Source organism: Nelumbo nucifera, chromosome 3 (assembly GCF_055504915.1).
Source record: "Nelumbo nucifera cultivar China Antique chromosome 3, China Antique-T2T, whole genome shotgun sequence".
NCBI classification, from domain to species: Eukaryota; Viridiplantae; Streptophyta; class Magnoliopsida; order Proteales; family Nelumbonaceae; genus Nelumbo; species Nelumbo nucifera.
Window position 1 is genome coordinate 5300433 of NC_142651.1, and position 23065 is coordinate 5323497.

The 23065-nt window shown below is 40.9% G+C and overlaps 1 protein-coding gene across 10 annotated transcripts; it reads left to right on the forward strand.

Moving 5' to 3' along the window:
* Positions 1-5396: 5396 nt before the first annotated feature.
* LOC104592942 (zinc finger CONSTANS-like protein (DUF3537)) lies at positions 5397-22686 on the forward strand. 10 transcript variants are annotated; one of them, XR_016083542.1, is made up of 6 exons: positions 5401-6225; positions 6468-6964; positions 8591-9019; positions 15629-15935; positions 17468-17734; positions 17837-19332. XR_016083542.1 is itself a non-coding variant. In XM_088899835.1 (5 exons), the coding sequence occupies exons 1-5, from the start codon at positions 6102-6104 to the stop codon at positions 19428-19430; spliced, it is 1449 nt and encodes a 482-aa protein (XP_088755961.1). In that variant the 5' UTR covers positions 5397-6101; the 3' UTR covers positions 19431-22339. The 10 variants fall into 10 exon arrangements, 9 of the variants coding, with proteins under 9 accessions (XP_088755961.1, XP_088755962.1, XP_088755960.1 ...); XM_088899835.1 differs by lacking the exons at positions 17468-17734; positions 17837-19332 and adding an exon at positions 19339-22339 and having other exon boundaries at positions 5397-6225; XM_088899836.1 differs by having other exon boundaries at positions 17468-19332.
* The last annotated feature ends 379 nt before the right edge of the window (positions 22687-23065 follow it).

Genomic DNA, 23065 nt, shown 5'->3' on the forward strand with positions numbered 1-23065 from the left:
GAGGCAAAGTACCTATAGGCCGATTTAACGGTGTAGATACCTGAGGAGTTACACTTCCAAACCAAAATGCCATCCAAAAAGCTCGGCTCTAAGGTTATACTTAAGATATGGCCAACCATTGACTCGTGGAAAAGTTGTTATAACTTGGGGAGGTCCCAAGATCCTTCTGCATTTAGTAACTCGAAAACCAATAGGTTTCTGATATCAGAGTGTGCCACCGAGTCTTTTAGTTGAGGCACGTGACCAGAGAGTGTGGGGATCCAGGGGTTGGCTACCGCCACGATAGAACTGCCATTTTGTACAGACCACAGTAACTTAGGCCATAACTGTTTTAACAACTTGTGGGCTTGCTGCCACCATTGGGAGCTACGATGACCTTTCTTGGATGCCAAAAATGATTTGTGGGGGAAGTATTTGGCTACTCCAAATGCTGGATGTGTCTGTTAACAACCTCCATATTTGCTTACTGAACATTGCTTTGGTTGACAGACTTTACTCCAAGAGATTGTGTGTCTAGAGGCTTTAGCTGAGTCTCCCCACCAAAATTCCCTAAATATTTTTTCTAGCTTAGAGCATGTGGATTGAGGGATAATTGTTGTAGCCATGGTGTAAATTGGTATGGCTTGTAGAACAGATTTGACCAAGGTGGTTCTTCCTGCTTTAGAAAGGAGTTTTGAGCTCCAAGAATTGGCTCTTGATGATCCCTCAATGACTTCTTTATGGGAGGAATGACTTTTTGAATCAACTTGGGTTCCAAGGTATTTGGTTCCAACCATGGTGTGAGAGATATGTAGAATATGGGAGAGAATCCTTCTGTGATGTCTAGGGGCATTACAGCTGAAGAATATGCTTCATTTGGAATAATTTATTTTCTACCCTGACGTAGCTTCAAAAGATTTTAGTAGGTTAACAAGGGATTTAACTTGCCCAACTTCATCTTTACAAAAGATGATACAGTCATTTACAAAGAAGAGGTCTGTCATTGGTGGGCTAGTCCGGATAATTTAAACTCCTTCAAGATGGCCCAATGACACAACATTATTCAATAGTTGGGTGAGGACCACCATACCTAATATAAATAAATATGGGGAGATGGGGTCACCTTGTCTTAACCCTCATTTCAGAGAAATGTAATCATGGGATTCACCAGCTATTTTGATAGAGAAGGAAGCAGTAGACATACACTGGTGTAATAGATTGTACCATTTATCTGGGAAGCCCATCTTCCTGAGCACATGATATAGAAAAGACCAACCCATACGATCAAATGTTTTGGACATGTCCAATTTGATTGCAATGTACTTTTTACCTCTAGACCGGAGTGTCATCTTGTGTAGTATCTCCTTTACTAACAAGATATTATCAGAGATTTACCTCCCCTTCAAGAAGCCAGATTGGTTAGAAGATATCAAATCTTGCAAAACAAGCTGGAGGCACAGTACCATCCATTTGGATATGATTTTATACAGCACATTGCATAAGCTAATGGACCTAAAACTTGAGACATCCACTGGCTTATTGTTTTGGGGGACAAAAACCAAATTTATGTTATTTATTTCTTTTGGCAGGAATTCTGTATCATAGAATTTCACCACCATGGAGTAGATGTCATGGCCAATTAGGCTCCAGAAATGCTGAAAAAAGAATGGTGTAAAGCCATCAGATCCAGGTGCTTTATGAGGATTAAATTATTTAATCACTTTTGATATCTCTTCAAAGGATGGAGGGACTAAAAGAGTGTCCTAATGATGAGTGGAGAGGGTGGGGAGGTTTATACCATTTAATAAAGCTGGATGAAAGTTTTCTGGTTGCCTCCCACTTCAACAAGAGCGTCCTTAAATATCTAGAATATGGATGGCCGATTTGAGGTCCAGGAGCCATCAGGGCATTTTATCCAATCAATATTATTCTTTGAATTTTGAAAGTTAGCAATGTGGTGAAAAAATTGTGTTTTTGTCCCCTTCCTTTAACCATAGCTCCCTTGACTTAACTCTCCACAACTGCTCCTCCTTGAGCAACCAATAGTTGTATTGGTTTTTAAGAGAAAGAAGTTCTCTTTGCTCCTCTTCTGTTAAGGCTCTCATTTGTAATTTTGATATTTGGTTAGTTGTTTTCTGGATGTGACTTTGTATTTGACCAAATTGGGTTTTATTCCAATGTTCAAGAACAAGTTTACAGGATTTCAATTTGGTGATAACTTAATGAACAAGAGAGTCGTGTATGGGCTGATTCCATGAGTCAGAGATTATTTCCTTGCATCCAGAGTGATCAACCCAAAATGGCATAAAATGAAAGTGGGGTTTTCTATGGGGAGAGGATGGTGTAATGTCCACTGATATGGGCCCATGGTCAGAATTGATTATTGGAAAGTGACGAAGGATGGTATTGGGGAATAGTTAACACCAAGAGGGGGTATGTTTGGTCCCTTTTGGCCATTGGTCCATGTGAACTGGGGCCCCATAGGGTCAAAGTCAATTAGACCAAATGTGCAAATAAAGTTTTGCAAGTGCTTGGAAAGGTGAGGTGGGCTATGTTTGAAGGACTTGTGGTCCTCGGTCTTGTAGATGTCATTTAGATCACCCATAATGATCCAGGGGGAATGAGTTGTTGCTTGGAGTTGGGTAATATCATCCCATAGGTTTCTTTAGAGGTGTCTAATGGGGTGGCCATAAAATAAAAGGAGTTGTCAGGGTATATGAGAAGGATAATTTAGGACTTGTAGATAGAGTAAGTGGGTATTAACATGAATAGTATTGACCAGGTTGAATTTATCCAGTAATAGAGGAGGCCACCAGAATGATCGGATGCCTCTTGGAAGACAAAGTTATAGAATCTCTTTTTTTTTTGCTAGTCGGGAGCTATTTTGAGCCGAGAGTTTGGTTTCCAAAAGGAATAATAGGTCGGGTTTTCTTTTTTAATGAACATTATTAGCTCTCGGACCTTTTTATTATCGTTAACACCTCTAATGTTCCACGAGATGATTTTCATGTTAATGGACAAAAGAGATAAATAGGTAAATAACATAAGCAATAGTTTATAAGTGGCTATAGCTATGAGATAGTACCTGAGAGCACTGATCACATTGATCCATTGGAAGCATGGAAGCAACCATGTTAGGCAGGGGGGATGTCTCGAGGTTGTTCAGTTGTCTTAGCAAGTGGGAGGTACCGGTGGATGGATCCTAAGGTTGCGGAGAAGCCAGAGCTGGAAGGATCAATGTGGTTTGCGCTAGTACTCTCTCAGGTGGGATAACTTGGCCGGTGAAGTAGTCAAACACTTGTCAGTTACGAATAGCCAGGAGAGTGTTTGTTGGCATATCCATGTGGTAGCATTTCGACTTGCCACGCTATCGTTTCCCAGTAAGAAGATCAATAGTGCCTAGATTGCCAGTTTTAGTGCAATAGTGGGCAATGATGGATGGTTTTGAGCTGTCGAAACAAATAACATTCAGCTCTAATGCATGAAGAGAACGTGTCAATTTTTGCTCGTGCATGGCACATGCATGCAAGATAAGTGGCGCTACTTGACTATTCACGTGCCCTTCATGCGAGTTTGAATGGGACTCCATTGGGACAGGTGTCGGCTGTTCATTGGGAACATCTCCCGTGAATAATAACTTATAAGTACGGGGGATGTTCCCAATGCATGGTAGGATGTGTGTGTGAGGTCGGTGTGAGGCGTCCTGTGTGAGGAGCATATCCGATCTCATTTACTACATAATGTGGATAATTAATTTCATGTCCATGCCATGAAAATATGTTTTAGTAGTCAAATCTAAGTGTATTTTCATTGTTTTATCCTTTTACCTTTAAGGAGTAATTTGAGCTCAGTCCACCTCATAATTTCTAATGCCATCCACAATAAGGGGGAAAGATTCCCAATTCACGGGGAATGGTGTTTATAGAGAGTTGGCGTAAATGCATTTGAGAAATCAATAAAACAATTCTGATGTGGACTGAACTCTAAAAAGGCCTACCTTTGATTGCAATGGTGGAAATTGCCTTTGCATTAATCATTAATTTAGAAAAAAAAATGAGATGTATCATGAATCACCCTTAGTTTTATAGTGAACATTTTCTTGTAAATGGGAATATAACCCCATCATCTCAAATTTGAAGATTATAATGGAAGAAAAAAATATGATTAAAAACCTAAAAAAGTACAAAGGCATAGAACATAACATGGATACTAGGGGTACAATTTAGGCGGGCTCAAGCTAAGCCTGGACTGGCACAGCCTACAACTTTACATAGGTTGGGCTTGGATTTTTTATCCTCAAGTTGGGCCCAAGTCCAAAAATTTGAGCTTTTTAAATTTTTTGGTTAATCTTAGGCCTTGTTTGACCTTATCCCAACTTGAGCCTGTCCAAATTATAAATTATGTACATATATAGACACATATTTAAATACAAAAAAAAAGATTTATATGCATACATGCATATATGCATATTCTTTTTTTAATAATTCATACATATATACATGCATACATGCATACATACATACATACACATACATGTATATTAATTTTTAGTAAGAGCTAATTGGTCAATCTAAATTATGTCTGTCTTGAGCCCAACCCAAGTGCATCAAATTTTAATGCTGGCTAGGCTTGGGTTGGATTTTGGTTGAACTAATACCTACTGTAATGGATATATGGCATATTTTACCTCAAAAATGGTTTGGAGAAATGGTAGTTTGTGGAGTTTTTGTTGATGGCATTGGATTTGTGGTGGGGGAGGAGAAAGCAGATAAACATAAAGAAATTCTGTAGTCACTTCTCAAATTAAAATTTTATTTAGAATAAAGAATAAAAAATAAAGTAGTCACCTTCACCTAACTCACCTTTTTTTATACAAATTCAGCTACATGAATCCTATTTTTCCATAATTTGGTTATGGATTACTCTTGCCCATATAACATTATATTCCAGAAAATGTTATAACATGAACACAAAAAGATTAACCAAAATCTATAACTATAAAATTTTAAAACAAAAGTTTTAATACAGGAACACCAATATCACACAATCCTCCTTTATCCAGGCTTAGACCAATGAAATAAAATTCATAGCGGCCAGAGTTACAAATTCTAAGCTGCATAAACAGATAGTATTCACAATTGATCAAATTATAAATAGATCAAATTTAGATCACCCTTAATCCAATTGAACTTGAAGTCAAATCGAGACAAATGGAATTACTGTGCTAAAGGAGACGTGGAAAAAGATGGAAAGGGAGAGGCTCTGGCCTCTGGTTATCTACCATATACATGGGCTGGAATTGGATCGACAACTGGAAAGCAACCGTGCAGTGCAATGCAAGTTATTAATAATGTAATCCTCTGCCTCTGGCTCACAATAATCATTCATTCCCCGACAAAACGAAAGAGGAGAGGAGCAAGAGGAAAGAGGGGTTTTGTCTGTTTTTTGCTCAATATTCCATGAAACAATATAAAACTATTCTCAGGGAGATCATATCGACCCTGAACTCGCCAGGAATCAAATCAAAGCCGATCACCCACATTTCCACATATTGACATACCCAGACTGAGGTGTATACACAGATTGATCACCTCGTCGGTGCTTATAGACACAATTGGTGGGCCATTCTGTATATACTTTTTTAACCTGACAATCCAATGGATGATTCAGTTCAGTTGCCTATCAATAACTACACAATGGTGCTTATTCAGTTTGTGTTCAAGGATGCATGTGAATAACTGTAAGTAAAATTACCAATCAATGATTTCCTGAAATGGCTCAGATTGAACCGAACCGGGTGGTGGGATTTTTTTTTTTTTTTTTCCTTCTTAACTGAAAATCAGACCTTCCAGTCTTTTACTGGAAATCAACTACTCGAGAACATTGGACCATGTCTAGTCCATTCCCCGAACTCAATAACTCCGGCTAAGGCGGGAATCGAAGTATCGAACCCAAGACTCCGCTACAACCAGCTAGAGAGCTTACAACTGGGTCAGTTTCAGTTAACACCTTTCTTATCTCTACTTATTTGAAGTCTTTGAAGTTTGTCTTTGCTTTTCAACTCCCTATTACCCTCTCCAAATTTCTCGGTCACCCCTCTCGTCCCTCGGCGGCCGGCGAAGATGACCGCGTGGCACCAGGACGGCAACGTGCTATCACTGTGTGTATGTATGAATTATGATACTTATGAGCTCAACGAGGGTTTGACAAATCTCTGTAATTCTGTACAGCGTTTTACCATCGCGGGTAAAGATTTCTATCAAGTATTTATCTTTTTTTTCCCTTGTTTTTGTTTGACAGATAGATCTATGAAGTATTTATCTGATCCTGGTTTTTAAATGGGCGCCACAGTCACTCTCGTCTTCCAATGTACACAAAAACCTATAAAAAGATAGAACAAAGGCATCACTCTGTCTCTAATAAATTAAATTAAAGGTCAAGATCCTACATCTGAGACTCTCTTCCCTCCTGTTCACTATTATATGTAGGCTCAGTCATACATCCTGTAGTGCATACATCCTTTCATCCTATCTCTGTCGCAGTGTCGCCAATGGCCGAAGCTCATATACAAACAGAACAAACTCCCGCACAAACCCCTCTCCTTGACCCAGAACAAACACAAGAAGAAGTTGAGAAGGATACCCAACTCGATCAAGCCCTCCAACGGTTGGAAACTGTTCTCTGTTTTCTCGGCTTCCACCAGTCCTCTCTCTTGAGCATTCTTTTCTCTTGGTTCATATTTCTTCTTGTGGGTGTTTCAATCCCGGTCGTGGCACTCCAGATCTCGCGCTGTTCCGACTGTGAAAGGTACCAGATCAACAAATTCGAGCTCCATATCCTCGTCTCCGAGGCATGCCTTGCTGCTGTTTCTCTACTCTGTGTTTCTCACAATCTTCGCAAATATGGTATTCGGAAGTTTCTCTTCGTTGATCGGTATCACGGACATATGAGCAGATTTCGCAAGGAATACATCAGGAAGATCGAGGTAAGAAATACCCACTTACACGTTCTTTTTTTTCTTGATTTTAGTTCATGCTGTTCTATTGAAAAAGTCTTCCCATCTCCCTCTTTTCTAGTTCTGGGTTTGTTCCGAGATAGATGGTTAAATTTAGATTTTTAGAGGAACTAAAGAAGTAGTTCGATTGTTCAACCGATAGTATGGGGTGATTTTTTTTTTCGTTTTGTCATTTATTGCGTACTCTCTAGCATATTAACTACCAGGATGTAATCCTCTAGCTAATCTACAATATAAGAAACATCATACACGAGGAAAACAAAAGATCGAAATAGCCAATAATGACTTCTTTGCTTGGTTTAAATTAACGTTTCATTGAACTTTTATGTTGCCTTTCGGGTTTCATCGTCATCAAAGCCTTGCCCAATTATGGACACTAAATCATTTCTTATTAGTTCTACCAAAGTCCTTCCCCGTCTGTCCCTAGCTGGTCGGGCCACTTCAACTTGTAACAGATCACTTCTCAGGTGCTGTAGATGGTCATCTATACACGTGACTAAACCATCTAAGGCCCTGTTTGGTTCGTGGGAGGGTCTGGAATTGGAATCAGAATGGGCTTATTCCGATTCCAACTGTTTGGTTGGATGGAATTGGAATCCCGTTCCCATTCTTGATGGAATGGCATTCCCCCATTTGAGGGAATGGCCATTCCCTGCCCCTCCCTTGGGAATGAAATCTCATTCCTGCTGATTTCAATTACCATTCCCATTCCTGTCTGAACCAAACAGACTAAGGGAATGGACCATTCCCATTCTGATTCCGGAGGATTTTGATTCTGATTCCAATTCTGAATGCGAACCAAACGGACCCTAAGTCTAATTTCCCATTTTATCACCTATTGGAGCTAATCCTAGGTTCTTTCATATGAATTCATTTCTAACATGTCCTTTCTAGTTTTACCGTTCATCCATCTAAGTCTTTTGGGTTTGTTTTAAGCAAATATTTCAAGTTCGATCTAGAACACTGTAGTATCTCAGGGAAGTCTGATCTTACAGTGGGATCAAAAGTTAAAGGAATTTTTTTTCCTCTGCAAAGGAGATTACATTAGTTTATGGGCAACCTTCTGTTTGTTGTTATTTCTTGAAGGAAAATTCTCCCTTTGGTACTAAATTACTAATTGTTGGGAAGTGATTTTCTAGCTGATTTCTAACTATATCTATGGAATTTCTAGATGGATTCCAAGCATTTGCCACTCCATGCCATCAGGTTTGTTAAGGCAGGATTTCCAGATCGACATTGACTGCGTATAAACACATCCTTTACACCCAAACAATGAAAAATGATAGATGCAACATTGCGATAATAGAATGACTTCCAAATTGTTTCTTAGAGCTTGGAAATGCAAGCATAGCATTCAGGATCATGTTCCTGCCTCCTGGTCTTTTTTCTTATATTATGTCCTGTAAAACTTTGAAGTTGTAGTTATCAACCATGACCAACACATTCAGTTATTTTACTTTTATTTTCACTGAAGCTATTCTATAAGTATTTGATATTTTTTACTGATTATTTGTTGATCAGCAACTGACTGCATTGAGGATTTGGTGGGCTTGTTTATTCGATTCTAAGCAAGTTTGATTGAATTTTTTTCCCTAGGATTTTTTTTGCTTGCTTGTTTTATGGATGTTACCATGCTTCCTTCTGAAGACTGCTCGTGAAGTAATCCGTGCTATATACGTGCGTCATGAATCCTGGTGGCAATCTGTTGCTATCTTTTTGGCTCTGGTTGTGTCATGGACATATTTGACTACAATATTCCTATCTGCCTGCCTTCTGTTCAGTTTAGTATGCAATTTGCAAATTATCCACTTTGAAGATTATGGCATGCTTCTGGAAAGGAATCATGATGTATCAGTATTTATTGAGGAGCATATTCGCCTAAGGCATCATCTATCTAAAATAAGTCATAGGTTTCGTATTTATCTTCTTCTGGCATTCTTAGTTGTGACAGCAAGTCAATTTGTGACACTGCTCCAGACCACAGGATATCATGGAATCAGTTTTATCAATGGGGGAGACTTTGCAGTAAGTATTGAAGTAGATATTTTCATTCCTAGATGGCCCAAGAATGGGGATTTTCTATTAGCAATGATCTAAGGTCCCATCCTAAATGTTGTAAGTATTGTCTATAAAGCTATACACACAAGGAAATGAGACTACCAATCAAATCTAATCTGAGAATAAGGAAATAAGACTACTAATCAATCTAATCTGAGAAATCTCCAACAGCAGAAAATACAGTTCACTGGAATCAGTATTGTAATTCTCCATCCTATAAGTATCCTCATTTTTTTGCTATATCTTTTGACTGTTAAAATTATATACCTGAACTTCACAATTATCCAATCTGGTTGGTTTTCAGAGAGAGGAGATCTACCAGATTGGTATAGCTGTAAGACTAATTCTAACATCAGCCCTTATGTCAGAAAAAGCCAAAACATAAGACCCCACGTGTATTTTCAGAAACTTCCTTTTTTACATTTTGTTATTTTGTGATTTAAGGGTTTGTGATGCACATTGTAGTTTGCAGTGATGCATTGCTTTAGATACATTTTCATAATCATCAGACATGTAACTTGTATACGTATTTATGTATATAATGTTTTTGATCTGATGAGACGTAATTTTTGTATGGTGGCATTACGTTTTCTTTTTCTAATATTAAAATGCTTATGATTTGAAACTAGAAAGAAGGGCATAAGAAGAAATGAACCCCAAGTTAGCACCCTTAAGTTTGTAGATGGATTGGAAGAGCCCTGTTATGGACGCCTTCCTCGGGAAGACGTACCATCGCCGCTGGCAGCAACAGGCCCCGGGCCCACCGCCAGCAGCAGCAGCAAGGATTCAGTGATGCTCATCCTACCCAGTTCGGCAACAGCAGCCTTATCTAGATTAGATTAGCTCATTTTGCTTGTTCTTATCTTATTGTTCTTATCTCTTATCTTATCTTGTTAATAGCTTATCAGATTAGGATTAGCTTAGCTTATCTTATCTTGTTAGTAGCTTATCAGATTAGGATTAGCTTATCTTATCCTTAGCAAGATAAAACTGGAAGTCTCCCTATTCAGCAAGGAGACTCCCTTTGATTAGGACTCTTGTAATCTCCTATTTAAGGAGACCCCATTATTGAATGAGATATCAAATTATTCAGTCAAGAGTGAGTTAGGAGAGTTGGTGATCTCTTGGACAAATCACCGAAGGTGCCAAGATAGGTTCATCACGAGAAGGAAGGAACAAGGGAAAACAGGAGGTTTTCCCCGTGGACCGACCCGTGACGAGATCCTATTCCCGGGCCCTCAACAACTTGGTATCAGAGCAAGGCGTCATGGGAGATCTGGAGCAGCTACCTTCCAGGGTCCACGACCTCGAGCACCAACTCGTGGAGACCAGCTCCGAAGTTCGTGAGATCAAAGGTGAAGTGCGAGAACTGCGACGACTAATGGAGATGTTTCTTTCCAGCAGGGAAAGGAACTCTGACGGAGGAACAGCAGCTAACGACCGCTGGCCAGATCTGCCAGAGTCTTCCGGCGAACAGCAGTCCGTCGGCCATGGAGCAACCATCATCCCCAAGTACAGCAGGCTGGAGTTCCCATCGTACAACGGCAACGGAGACCCCCTAGGCTGGCTGTATCGTTGCGAACAGTTCTTCCGGAATCAACGGACAAATGACCAGGACAAGGTAAGCCTAGCCGCCTTTCATTTAACAGAAGAAGCACAGCTTTGGTTTTATCGGTTAGAGAAAGAAGAACCCGGGCTTAGTTGGCCCCAGTTTAAATCCTATTGCCTTCTTCGGTTCGGACCCCCATTGACCAGCAACCCACTGGGCGAGCTAATTAACCTTAAACAGACCGGAACAGTTGCTGAATACCAGGGACAGTTCCAAACCCTCCTCGCGAGGGCATCCTCCGTGCGACCAGACCAGCAAGTCGATATGTTCACAGCAGGGTTAGCAGAACCCCCGCGAGTGGATGTCGAGATGCAAAATCCCCCAAATTTGGTCACAGCCATGAACTTAGCCCGCGCATTTGAGCGCAAGCTGCAGCTCAGCCGCGGAATTTTTAATGTGGGTCGTCCACCGAACTCGTGGGTGCCCCCAAGACCAGCAGCAACGACCCCCTCTTCTGCTACCAGCCGGGAAATGAAGCCTCCCACGACCACCACCTCTAGAGCAGTGACAAGTACAGGCAGTAACATAGTCACTCCTCCCATCAAGCGCTTGACCAGGGCAGAAATGGCAGAGCGCCGAGCGAGAGGTCAATGTTTCAACTGTGATGACCTCTACTCGGCAGGACATAGATGCAAGAGGCTTTTTTGCCTTCTCATAGATGAGCAAGAGGAGGAGGAAGGGGAACCCGTCACATTTGAACCAGAGATCTCTCTCCATGCGATCACCGGTATTAAAACCTCTCAGACCATGCAGTTATAGGCACAGATTGCAGGTCAGCCGGTGCGCATTCTCGTCGATTCAGGGAGCACACACAACTTCATAAGTGAACATGCAGCCCTGCAGTTAAAACTACCAATGGAACTCCGGCCGCGACTACAGGTAGCCGTCGCAAATGGTGAAAAAGTTCACAGTCCAGGGATTTGTAAGGACGTCCCAGTACAGGTCAATTCTGAACTAATTCTTGTTGATTTATTTGTACTCTCATTGGATGGGTTCGATATTGTTCTTGGGGTCAAATGGTTAATTACCCTAGGCCCGATTTTGTGGGACTTCAGCGCACTCACCATGACCTTCCACCTGAATGGCAAGCAAGTTTCATGGCATGGTTGCAGGGTTAAAGAAAAGACACCGCAGGTTCATGCACTCCAGACAGAACCGACAGCCATGGAAAAACTTCTCGCCGAGTTTTCAGATCTGTTCCAGGAACCGAAGGGCCTTCCCCCTTCCCGAGCTTGCGACCATCGTATTCCTTTGGTGGCGGGTTCAGCACCAGTCGTTGTCAGGCCTTATCGCTACCCTCACTTACAGAAGGATGAGATAGAAAAACAATGTACAGCGATGCTGAACCAAGGGATCATACGCAAAAGTCACTCCCCCTTCTCTTTGCCGGTTCTGTTGGTGGCGAAGCAGGATGGAACGTGGAGGTTTTGTGTTGACTATAGAGAACTCAATGACCGGGCGATCAAAGATAAGTTCCCTATTCCCGTTGTTGACGAACTGCTGGATGAGTTGCATGGTGCCCAGTATTTCTCTAAGTTGGACCTCAGGTCCGGATATTTCTAAGTTCGCATGGCTCCCGGTGACGTGAAGAAGACTGCTTTTCACACCCACCATGGCCACTTCGAATTTTTAGTCATGCCATTCAGACTCTCCAATGCACCATCTACATTTCAGTCATTAATGAACGAGGTATTCCAGCCCCATCTGCGCAAATTTGTTTTAGTTTTCTTTGATGATATCCTCGTTTACAGCAAATCATGGGTAGAGCATGTCCACCATCTGAGGACCGTTTTCGTACTCCTACGCCAACACAGCTTATTCCTAAAACGGTCCAAGTGCTCCTTCGGGGAGCGACAGGTTCTTTACCTCGGCCACATCATCCATGGGCAGGGTGTAACAGTTGATAGTTCCAAGATTCAGGCTATAACAGAATGGCCCAAACCTCAATCCGCCAAGGCCTTATGCGGGTTCCTCGGTTTAACGGGTTACTACCGCAAATTTGTACAGAACTATGGAGTGTTGGCAGCCCCGTTAACCAACCTGTTGAAGAGAAACTCCTTCCGGTGGGACGATGCAGCTGATGAAGCTTTTTTGTCACTGCGAAATGCACTGTCTTCAACCCCTGTCCTGCAATTACCTAATTTCGCCCTCGAATTTACAGTCGAGTGCGATGCTTCCGGAGTGGGTATCGGGGCTGTACTATAGCAGCAAGGGCACCCGATCGCTTTCTTCAGCCGCAGATTGGCTGACCGGCATCTGAAGCTTCCAGCCTATGAGCGCGAACTAATCGGCCTTGCCCGAGCCATCCAGCACTGAAGGCCGTATTTGTGGGGACGGTCGTTCATCGTCAAAACTGATCATTACAGCCTCAAATACCTGTTAGAGCAGCGTCTCACCACTTCCCCTCAGCAGCATTGGGTTAGCAAACTGCTCGGGTTTGACTTCCGGGTGGAATATAAGGCGGGATCCTCTAATTGCGCAGCTGATGCCTTGTCTAGGCGAGAAGAAGACGTGATGGTTCTATGTAGCATTTCCCAACCTCGGATCTCTCTGTTTGACGACATTAAGAAGGCAGCACCACAGTCCCCAGAATGGTCGCTCTTACTACAGAAGATCCAGACCGGCACGGCCGACCCCGATTGGTCACTTCACGACGGGTTGGTACTGTATAAGGGACGAGTCCATCTTCCAGCAGATTGCCCGTTGATTCCCACCATCATCACCAACATCCATAACTCCACCCACGAGGGCATTCAAAAAACACTATACCGCATCCGGACTGATTTCCATTGGCGAGGTATGGAGACTTCTATTCGAGATTTTGTCCAGAATTGCTCCACATGCCAACAGCACAAATGGGAAAACCTACACCCGGCAGGCCTCCTTCAGCCCCTTTCCATCCCATCGCAGATATGGGCCGACATCTCCATGGACTTCATTGAGGGACTTCCCAAGGTAGGGGGCAAATCAGTTCTCTTTGTGGTAGTCGACCGCTTCTCTAAATACGCGCACTTCATTCCTCTATCACATCCGTACAGTGCCACTTCGGTTTCCCTCGCCTTCTTTACACATATCTTTCGCTTACATGGGTTGTCGGAATCCATCGTCAGCGATAGAGACCCGGTCTTCACTAGTGCCTTCTGGAAAGAGTTATTTCGACTACACGGCACCACCCTGCCCTACTCATCAGCTTACCGGCCACAAACCGACGGTCAGACGGAAGTGGTTAACTGCACTATCGAGATGTATCTCCGCTGTTTCGTAGGCGATCAACCTCGACGGTGGTTGGAATGGCTTCCTTGGGCCGAGTACTGCTACAACACAACCTACCATTCCTCCCTCGGCATGACTCCCTTTCGCGTCGTTTACGGCAGGGATCCTCCCCGCTTGCTGTCCTACGAGCCTGGATCTACTCGCTTGGACGCAATCGATCACTCCTTACAGGACCGCGACGCCCTCCTTGCCGACGTCCACATTCGCTTACAGCAGGCCCAGCTCCACATGAAGCTCCACTATGATAAGCACCACCGGGAACTATCGTTCGATCTAGGACAATTTGTTTGGTTGAAGCTCCAGCCCTACCGGCAGCGCTCCTTGCGCCACAAGGCTGCCCCGAAGCTGGCCCCTAAGTACTATGGGCCCTACAAGGTTCTGCGACGGATTGGCAGTGTGGCCTACCAGCTGGAATTGCCAGAGACTAGCCGAATTCATGATGTCTTCCACATCTCCTTGGACGCCTTCCTCGGGAAGACGTACCATCGCCGCCGGCAGCAACAGGCCCCGGGCCCACCGCCAGCAGCAGCAAGGATTCAGTGATGCTCATCCTACCCAGTTCGGCAACAGCAGCCTTATCTAGATTAGATTAGCTCATTTTGCTTGTTCTTATCTTATTGTTCTTATCTTATCTTGTTAATAGCTTATTAGATTAGGATTAGCGTAGCTTATCTTATCCTTAGCAAGATAAAACTGGAAGTCTCCCTATTCAGCAAGGAGACTCCCTTTGATTAGGACTCTTGTAATCTCCTATTTAAGGAGACCCCATTATTGAATGAGATATCAAATTATTCAGTCAAGAGTGAGTTAGGAGAGTTGGTGATCTCTTGGACAAATCACCGAAGGTGCCAAGATAGGTTCATCACGAGCAAGAAGGAACAAGGGAAAACAGGAGGTTTTCCCCGTGGACCGACCCGTGACGAGATCCTATTCCCGGGCCCTCAACAAGCCCCCAGTAGAAAAATCTAGGAGACAAAAAGCTCTTTTTTGTTCTTTCTGATTAATAACAAATAATGGTTTTATTAGTTTGTAATAAACAACAATGTACAGCTGGAGTTACTTGGCACCTCTTCACATGTGGTCTAACCTACCCCATCACACTTCTCATTATCTTTCTGATTCTTACCTTTTACAAGAAGTCTTCTTATTCAGATTATTCCACATGAAAACTTCGGGTCACTCTCTAAGCTGCTAGTAGAAATGGCAAAGGTGTGGTTTGGTATAGAATGGGTTAGCTCAGACTGGATCAGGTCTGACTAGACATCATCTTGAACCTAAACTGAACTGCCCCATGGAAAGCACCAACGTGTTAGGCAGGACAGTACACAAGACAACGCAGGGTTTCTACTTTTTGAAGTGGTTACCTGATTAACCACTGAATTGCCATCTATACATTAGGTCGGTATCCAGTCAACTCCTCCGTAGACCCCAGATAGCAGAGACCAAAATTGGGTGATGGTCTTTTTTAGTCTTTGTAATTTTGTGGTCCTCAATATTCTGCAACTAATAATGTTTTTTTTTTTTTTGATAAGAACAACTAATAATGTATTCATCATATGCAATGCTTCTTTTTGAAGCACCTATAATTGGTGCAACTCAAAAGTTTTCTTTCAAGCTGTATCTCATTACTGTTTTATAATTTGGTCCGTTTGTATATTCAAGACTCACTTTTTCCTATACTTTGATGTTCTCAGGTCTCATCAATTGTTCAGGTTGTTGGAATAGTTCTTTGTTTGCATGCAGCTGCAAAGATTTCCCACAGAGCGCAAGGCATTGCTTCAGTTGCATCTCGGTGGCATGCTTTATTAACATGCAGTTCTACTGATGCATCTCAGTTAAGAGTCTCAAATAGTATGGGAAACTTGGAGGCCAGCAACCAAGTTGGTTCAATATCAATAAATTACTCTGAAAGTGATTTGGAGTCGGTGGATTATCTTCCATTTTCCACAAATTCACAATTGGCATCTTATATGTCCACATACCATAAGAGACAAGCCTTTGGTATGTAGTATGTACATTGAATTAGGCCAACTTTTTATTACATTTCATGTTTTGTTGATAAACTTCTTGTATGCTTGTTGATAAACAGCAAAAGATATGTGAACATCTTGCCTCTCTTCCCATTAACGTGGAGGTTGTTGGAAACTTTTTTTTTTTTTTTTTTGAGAAGAACTTAAGGTTTTGGAAACATTAGGGAAAACCAAAAGTTTTAATCATGGTCTCAAAAACTGAAGAAGAAAACAATAAAGAAAAGAAAATTAGGAAGAGATGGTGGTAGGATCCCACCGTTTAACCTCGACTCTTAACTTGGATCTTCATCACCAAGGTTGAAAAAGAACTTAGCTCATAAATGGCCCAGGTTCTTAGGGAAAAGACCAACTTAAAAGAAAAAACACAAGTACATAAAATGTAGGAAATTTTGTTGTTCTCATATAATTTGTTGCATAAAGCTCATTAAAGCTTATGGTAAAGGTTGCTGGAAAGAGACAATTCGTGGACTCAATCTAAACGATTGGTTCGGTCCCTGATTGTGGACCTTGGAGCTGGCAGGTCATATGATCATGTCACATCAAAGGGACTGCAAGCTTTAATAAGCACCTTTTTCTAGACAGAATTTTGTTTTCAATCTAAGTGCAAATTATGTAGCTAAAACCTAATAGTATAATAGGAGAAATATCAATTAATGCAATTAAATATGGAGTATAGACAAACATGAGTAATGCTCCTTAAACACTAGGATTCCTTTTTACCAACCAAAATATTTCCTTTCTGATGAGTATAACGGCACTATCCAAACTGGAAAGAGAATTTTTTTTCAGTAATTGGAAAGAGAAAATTGTTTGCTCCATCTTATAATAAAAGCTACCAAAAAGGTAAGGGAACCCCATAATCCTTCTAATTTCAGTCTTTATAATCTCAATCTGCACCTAGAAATCTTCTTTAGATCCAGATATTCTTCCATGCTTGTTAGATATATCACCATTTTTTCCATTGAGCATCAGGTACATTGGAAGAGCACCTTTCTTGTGTATAATGATTAGGCATTTTTCATGATTTTCTTCTATAAATTTGACTTTTGAAATAGTATCAAAGCCTTGAATGCCCCCATTTATGGCAACTTCTCTGCAGGGACTAATTATCTACCTATTGTCATGTTTGTTTGGAGCAAGATTAGTAGTTGCTTTGTTTCCTTCACTTTCACTTCATTGTTTTACCTTGAATCAGGTTATGCTACAAGTTCATTATTTCTTTATAAAAGTTCTTTTTTGTCATTTATGAAAATAGAAAGACAAGCGCTTGTCGCGGCTTGATTTCTTGAAGGCCCATCCTATTTTATGCTATGTGGTGCATCCTCCTGCATGAAAATACATCTATATCTCCTGTATAATTTTTTTGACCAGCAAAATAACTTTATTTATTAAGCTGAAAACAGATTACAAGTGCTGTGATCTTCTTTTCTGTATAATTGATACTATTGCATTTTATCATGTGATCTTCCTTCTATTCTCTTATCAGCCCCAGATATGTTGTAGTTGTAGGCAGGGTGGGTAAGGCTACAACCTGAAGGATGATAGATGGATGGCTCTGTAAGGGGAGGAGGAAGGAGGGAAGAGGTTACAGAGAACTTGAGGGAGGCTAGGGTTTGAGTCTGGCAGAGACCCCAATGTCTGGGTTCCCACCCTTCTCCTCGGGATCTGCAAATGAGCAAAGTGTAGCTACTGCCCTCTTCTAGAAATGTGCCTGACTGTGCCTTGGAAATTTTCTTGGGGATGGCTTAAGTGCTGGCTCAACATCGCGAGGTGAGTGTGAGTGAGTTATACTGTCACAGTGTTGCAATATGGTATTAAGGCAGAGTGCCATCACAACGCAGGAGGTCATTGCGATGTTGCACTAATTTGCAGGGTAAAACTGTGGTGGCAAGGTTCCTAAGTTAAAACCAGCTCGCTTTGCACTGCAATGTCAAGTTGTTATGTCACATCGTAAGGTGAAAGCACCCATTACAATTTGGTAGTTATTGTAAGGTGGGGTCACACTGGTGGGTTTTGGCCTATGCTGCAATATGGACACACTGTGATGATGTACTTGCTTGATCTCTATCGCAATTCCCACGATGCCTAAACAGTGTTTTAAAAGCACAAGGCGCAAAAAAGGTGCAAGGGCCAATTTGCCCTGAGGCGCAAGGTGCATGGTGAGGCGCACGCCTTTTAGAAACAAGGCGCAAAAATACAAAAAAAAAGGCTAAAAAATAAAAAAGTCAGAAAATTCAAAAAATGCCAAAAAAATCAAAAAATGCAAAAAAAAATATTAAACTTAATACTAATAAAAAAATAAACTTAAGTTTTAAAATAAATGTTTTAAAAAAAACTTATTATCTAAAATTAAAATACATAAACATAACATGTAAAGTGTATTCAAATGAAAATTTAAAAATAAAATCAAACATATAAAACATTTTCAAGCATGTAAAACCCACAATCTCTTTTTTTTTCCTCAATTGCATTACTTTAAGTAGCTAATGTGATGTAAACATATTACATTCCTGATTCTATGAGCCGCCTTTGTGCCACGCCCTTGAGGCAAGCCCAAACAAGTCCATGTTAGGGTCTTAAACTCTTAGTTCACACACAAAAAATAATGATTTTATAATTTTAATTGCTTTTTAAGAAGATATTTTGTTAGGATGAATGAATGAACAACATTAGCAAATAGGGGGTGCTCGGAGCCCCCGTACTAGCCGCTAAGTTCAAAAAAAGTAAAAAAAAAAAGCGTAAAATTTTCAAAAGGCACATGCCTGGGCTGAGGCACAAGGCACATCAGGCGCACACCTAGGCGCACCAGGCATGCACCTTTTGAAAGGATGCGCCTAGGACCTAGGCAAGGCACATACCCTAAAATGCGCCCCGCCTATGCGCCTAGGCACGCCTTTTAAATCACTGTGCCTAAATCTATGTACTTACAATAGTTAATACCAATTATATTATAGATTATATGTTATCTTTGGTACATCCAAGTTCAGCCTATACCAACCTCAGTTACAAGTGCTACTTGTAGAGTGATCAAGTTACTAATGATCCATAGTCTATTATCCTATCACCATAGCAGAGTTGTGAAGGGCAGCTGATCTATTCTTCTTCTTTTTTTTTTTTTTTTTTTTGAAAGGGAAGACAAAATTTTATTAGAACAGCTAGCAAATAGTACAACAGCTTCCTAGCCACACTGAGGTTAGCTAGGAAAGCAGATCAGATTACAAACTCCCTAGGGAATGGGATCTTAACAACTCAGGCAAATTCAGGTTTTGAGCTTAGATTTTACAGAGACCAAGATATCAATTTACTAACTGCACATTGCACTACGTCATCTGAACTCTTCAACTTGTTACAGAAAATTCTATTGTTTCTTTCAGTCCAAATAGACCATAAGACAGCTGCAGGAACAGATCTCCAGACCAGCTTTCCTTTTTTTCTTCAAACCTTGGATCTTCCAGCAACACAGTAAGTCTTTGACTGACCTCGGCATTACCCAACAGCATTGAGGAAGTGCTCCCACACCTTGGAAGAAACAGAACAGTGGATACTCAGATGGTCTGTTGTTTCAGGCAATAGGCCACAGAGGCCACAAGACGGGTCCAAAAGCTGCAGACCTCTTCTTTAGACTTGTTCTAGTAAGGCACAGGGGCAGCTGATCTATTCTAGCTGATCCATATTAATTGTAAAATAAGGAGGTTGCTAATAGGAATTTCTAGGTTCCCTAGACAACTTTCTTCTTCAATTTAGCATAAAATAAAATACTCTGAGATACTTATTTCTCATCTCTTCAAGTTGTATAGATAAATACTCTAATCCATCTTCTGGTGCTGTTTTTAACTAATTTCAGTGTTGCCAGTTAGAAATATGATAAAGCTACTGCTCCCTCTTTACAAGATGGATTTGTTCATAATAAGCAAACATGCTTGTCTACGTGTACATGTATATACACATGCGTAGTTATCCATAATTTTTTTCCATTTATGAGCATTGTGAAGTACATAACCATGTGAAGCATTCATGCTGTAAGTGATCATCATGACATGTCAGAATTTTTCTTTTCTTTTCTATTCTTGTTTTTGTTTTGCTTTGTTTATCCATTGAAAACTAGCATGAAATCATCAATAACATAGTTATCTAATTCCCTAATATGCCTCAAATACCAGTGAAGTAGGAATAGTTTTAATGAATTATGCCATCCATGAAGCATCTCCTCTTGGATTCATGATAAAGTTGACAATGAAATATGAAGCCGTAACTACGATCAAGATGGATGAATCTCCTATTTCATATACACTTCTTATTCCTAATGTGTGGAGACTGTTTCAAAACAATGGTTTGTTTATTCAAGAGGCATTGTCAGTTTCCCTTGCTGATTTTTGCTTCAGGGGCTACACACTGGGAGGTAGCCTGTTCCTCCCCCCCCCAAATACCCAGAACCCCCCAAACCCTGGCTAACCCCTGAAGATTGGCATATCACTGTGACATGCTTTTGCCTGCACTCTGTTGATAAGGAGATCTATTCTCTAACATTCCCCTTTCCCCTTTTCATTTATCTCTCGTTTCTATTTGTGCTAATGGAGTGATGGATATCTTCTTGATCCAAGTATAGGATGACACTGTGAGTTTTATGTAGAAGATTAGCCATCCTTCCCAATCATTGAAATGTCTTCTCAAAAGAGGGTTCCATTGTGAACCTCAAAAGAGTCCCTGATTAAAGCCTCCAAGTTAGCTTCTGCCATGGAAAGTGAGGGGAAAATCTCCACAAGTGGTTGGGTCATTACATCACTTGTCCTTCCATAGCCTAACCCTTGATCCCTTGATCCCTTGCCTATTTTGCATCCATTTCCCTTTATGTATAACCCATAAGTAAGCCTTCTCAGATCCTTTTCCACACCATACAACCATAAGAGGAAATAGACCCAATTGGAGTCTTCAGGAATGAGGATGGGAATGTATTAGCTATTTTCTCAGGCCCAATTGGAAAAGGTGACTCTCTCAGGGCTGAGACCTAGCAGCTTTGGAAGGAATCCAAAGAGCTAAAGAATTGAATATTAGTAAGTTGGTAATTGAAGGCGACTTGGAGGTGGTAGTAGGTTGGTTAAAGGAAGAAAAAGATTGGAACATGGATTTACACTTACAGCAATGAAAAGAAAAAATTTAATTGGCTGATCAAGGACATTGAGATAAAGTGCAGCTGGGTGAAAAGAAGTGCTGACTCATTTGCTGATGGGTTCGCCAAGCAAGGGGTGAATAGGGAATCCTTGTTCTGGGATCACTTCTAATTAGGTTTTACTTATATTTCTTTTGGTGGCCTCTGCCTCATTTGGGGGAGTTAAGACAGTTTATCCCCCCCCCCCCCGTTGTACTTAAAATTTCTCAATGATTAATGTATGTTATTTGAAAAAAAGAGGAAATAGACCCACCTAGATTCCAATCAAAATTTCTTGTATCATATTTTGAAACAATGGCATGCCTCCAAAGACTATCACAGAACCTCTGTAGCTACCTAGCAAGGCAATTTTGAATGTCCTAAGATTTCACACTCCCAGAGCACCTTCCTTCTTAGGAATGTGTAAGTATTCAATTTCTAGAGTTTCATGTGCAAATTGCAAGAGTTCTATGTTGCCTAAGGAAATGAATCGTGTTGAGCTACTTTTATTAAAGGTATCATGTGCTTGTAGCGAGATTTGTAGAAGTTCCTCTATCCTAGGGATCTTTCTCATTTCTGGTTAAACTAGGTTCCTCTGTCTTGTCAGATCTCCTCTCCTGTTCAGTGTTCCAGCATAAAATAATAGCATGTATTGTGTTTTTAACTCGGGCACTTGCAAATATATCGGTGGACATTGTAGTATCTTAAAAGCTTGGCATCTTCCATTGTTAGCAAGTATTTTGTATGCATAGTATGTTCTTCCACATCCATGGTAGTCACAGTGGTCTTGTCAGGACTATGGCTCAAGGTTGAAATACACTGAATTACAATTATGCATCTTTGTTGTCTTCCCATGTGGGGAGACATTATACGGACAGATTAATTTGTCCTATATGAGGAATTCTTCATTCCCACCTCTTTCTTAAATCAAACTTCATAATGATGGTTGGATTATTTGTGGCTTGCACTTACTTAGACAAGAGTGAATCCTTCTAGTGAACTTCTGTCTGATTCATCATTTGATATTCTGTATTTTTAGAAGATGATATTCTAGATATCATGTACCACCATTAATCGCTTTCTCAGCCAGGAATTCAATCATTCATCACCAGGGATGTGATATGTTTGTAGTGTTATTGTCAATTATCTACATATATATTTTGCTAGATAGAATCGATATATTCTCCTCTTCCATCAATGTTGTGCTTACTTGACACACACTATGCTCGATGCAGTATTGTATTTGCAGTCCAATCCTGGTGGAGTGACAATTTTCGGGTGGACAGTAGATCGGGCATTGATCAACACTATTTTCTTTATTGAACTTTCATTGGTCCTTTTTGTACTTGGGAAAACCATAGTTTTCACTACAAAGTGACAATTTTTGTAACCAACCTCGGCCTTATTCCCACTGCGACGGTCTACTCTTGCAGTCGCCGGTTGTAACAATACGAGATTTTTGGGAGTGAAGTTGTTTTGTGTGAAAACTTGTTTAAAAAACAGCCATTCTCGTCTTCTGAAAAGAAGAAAAGAGTTCAAACTTCTAGAAACTTAAAAATAATGATGATGATGACCATGATCATGATAGTAGTTGTGGTTGTAGTTCCACCATAAACTAGACTCGGACCTCTTAATCAAATTCAAATACATGTAGATGGGTTCATTTGACTACTAAATACTGATCTCTCCCCGTAAATATTTTCACTTTTCATGCGGGACCTGCCCCATCAACAAGTGGCAGTTTGATTGGGTGATTTATTGATCTAATCTTTCAAAATGGAGCTTAATGCAGGTGTCATTTGGCAAGTCTTTTTAGACGGCGCTTTTGAACCATCGTTGATTCGGACAGTTGGATCATTTGGAGCAGAAACCGATTAAGATATTGGTTCCGTTTTAGTGCTGAATTGTTATCTTGTTAACTGCTGACCCAGATGGTCTGACCGTTGAACCGTTTA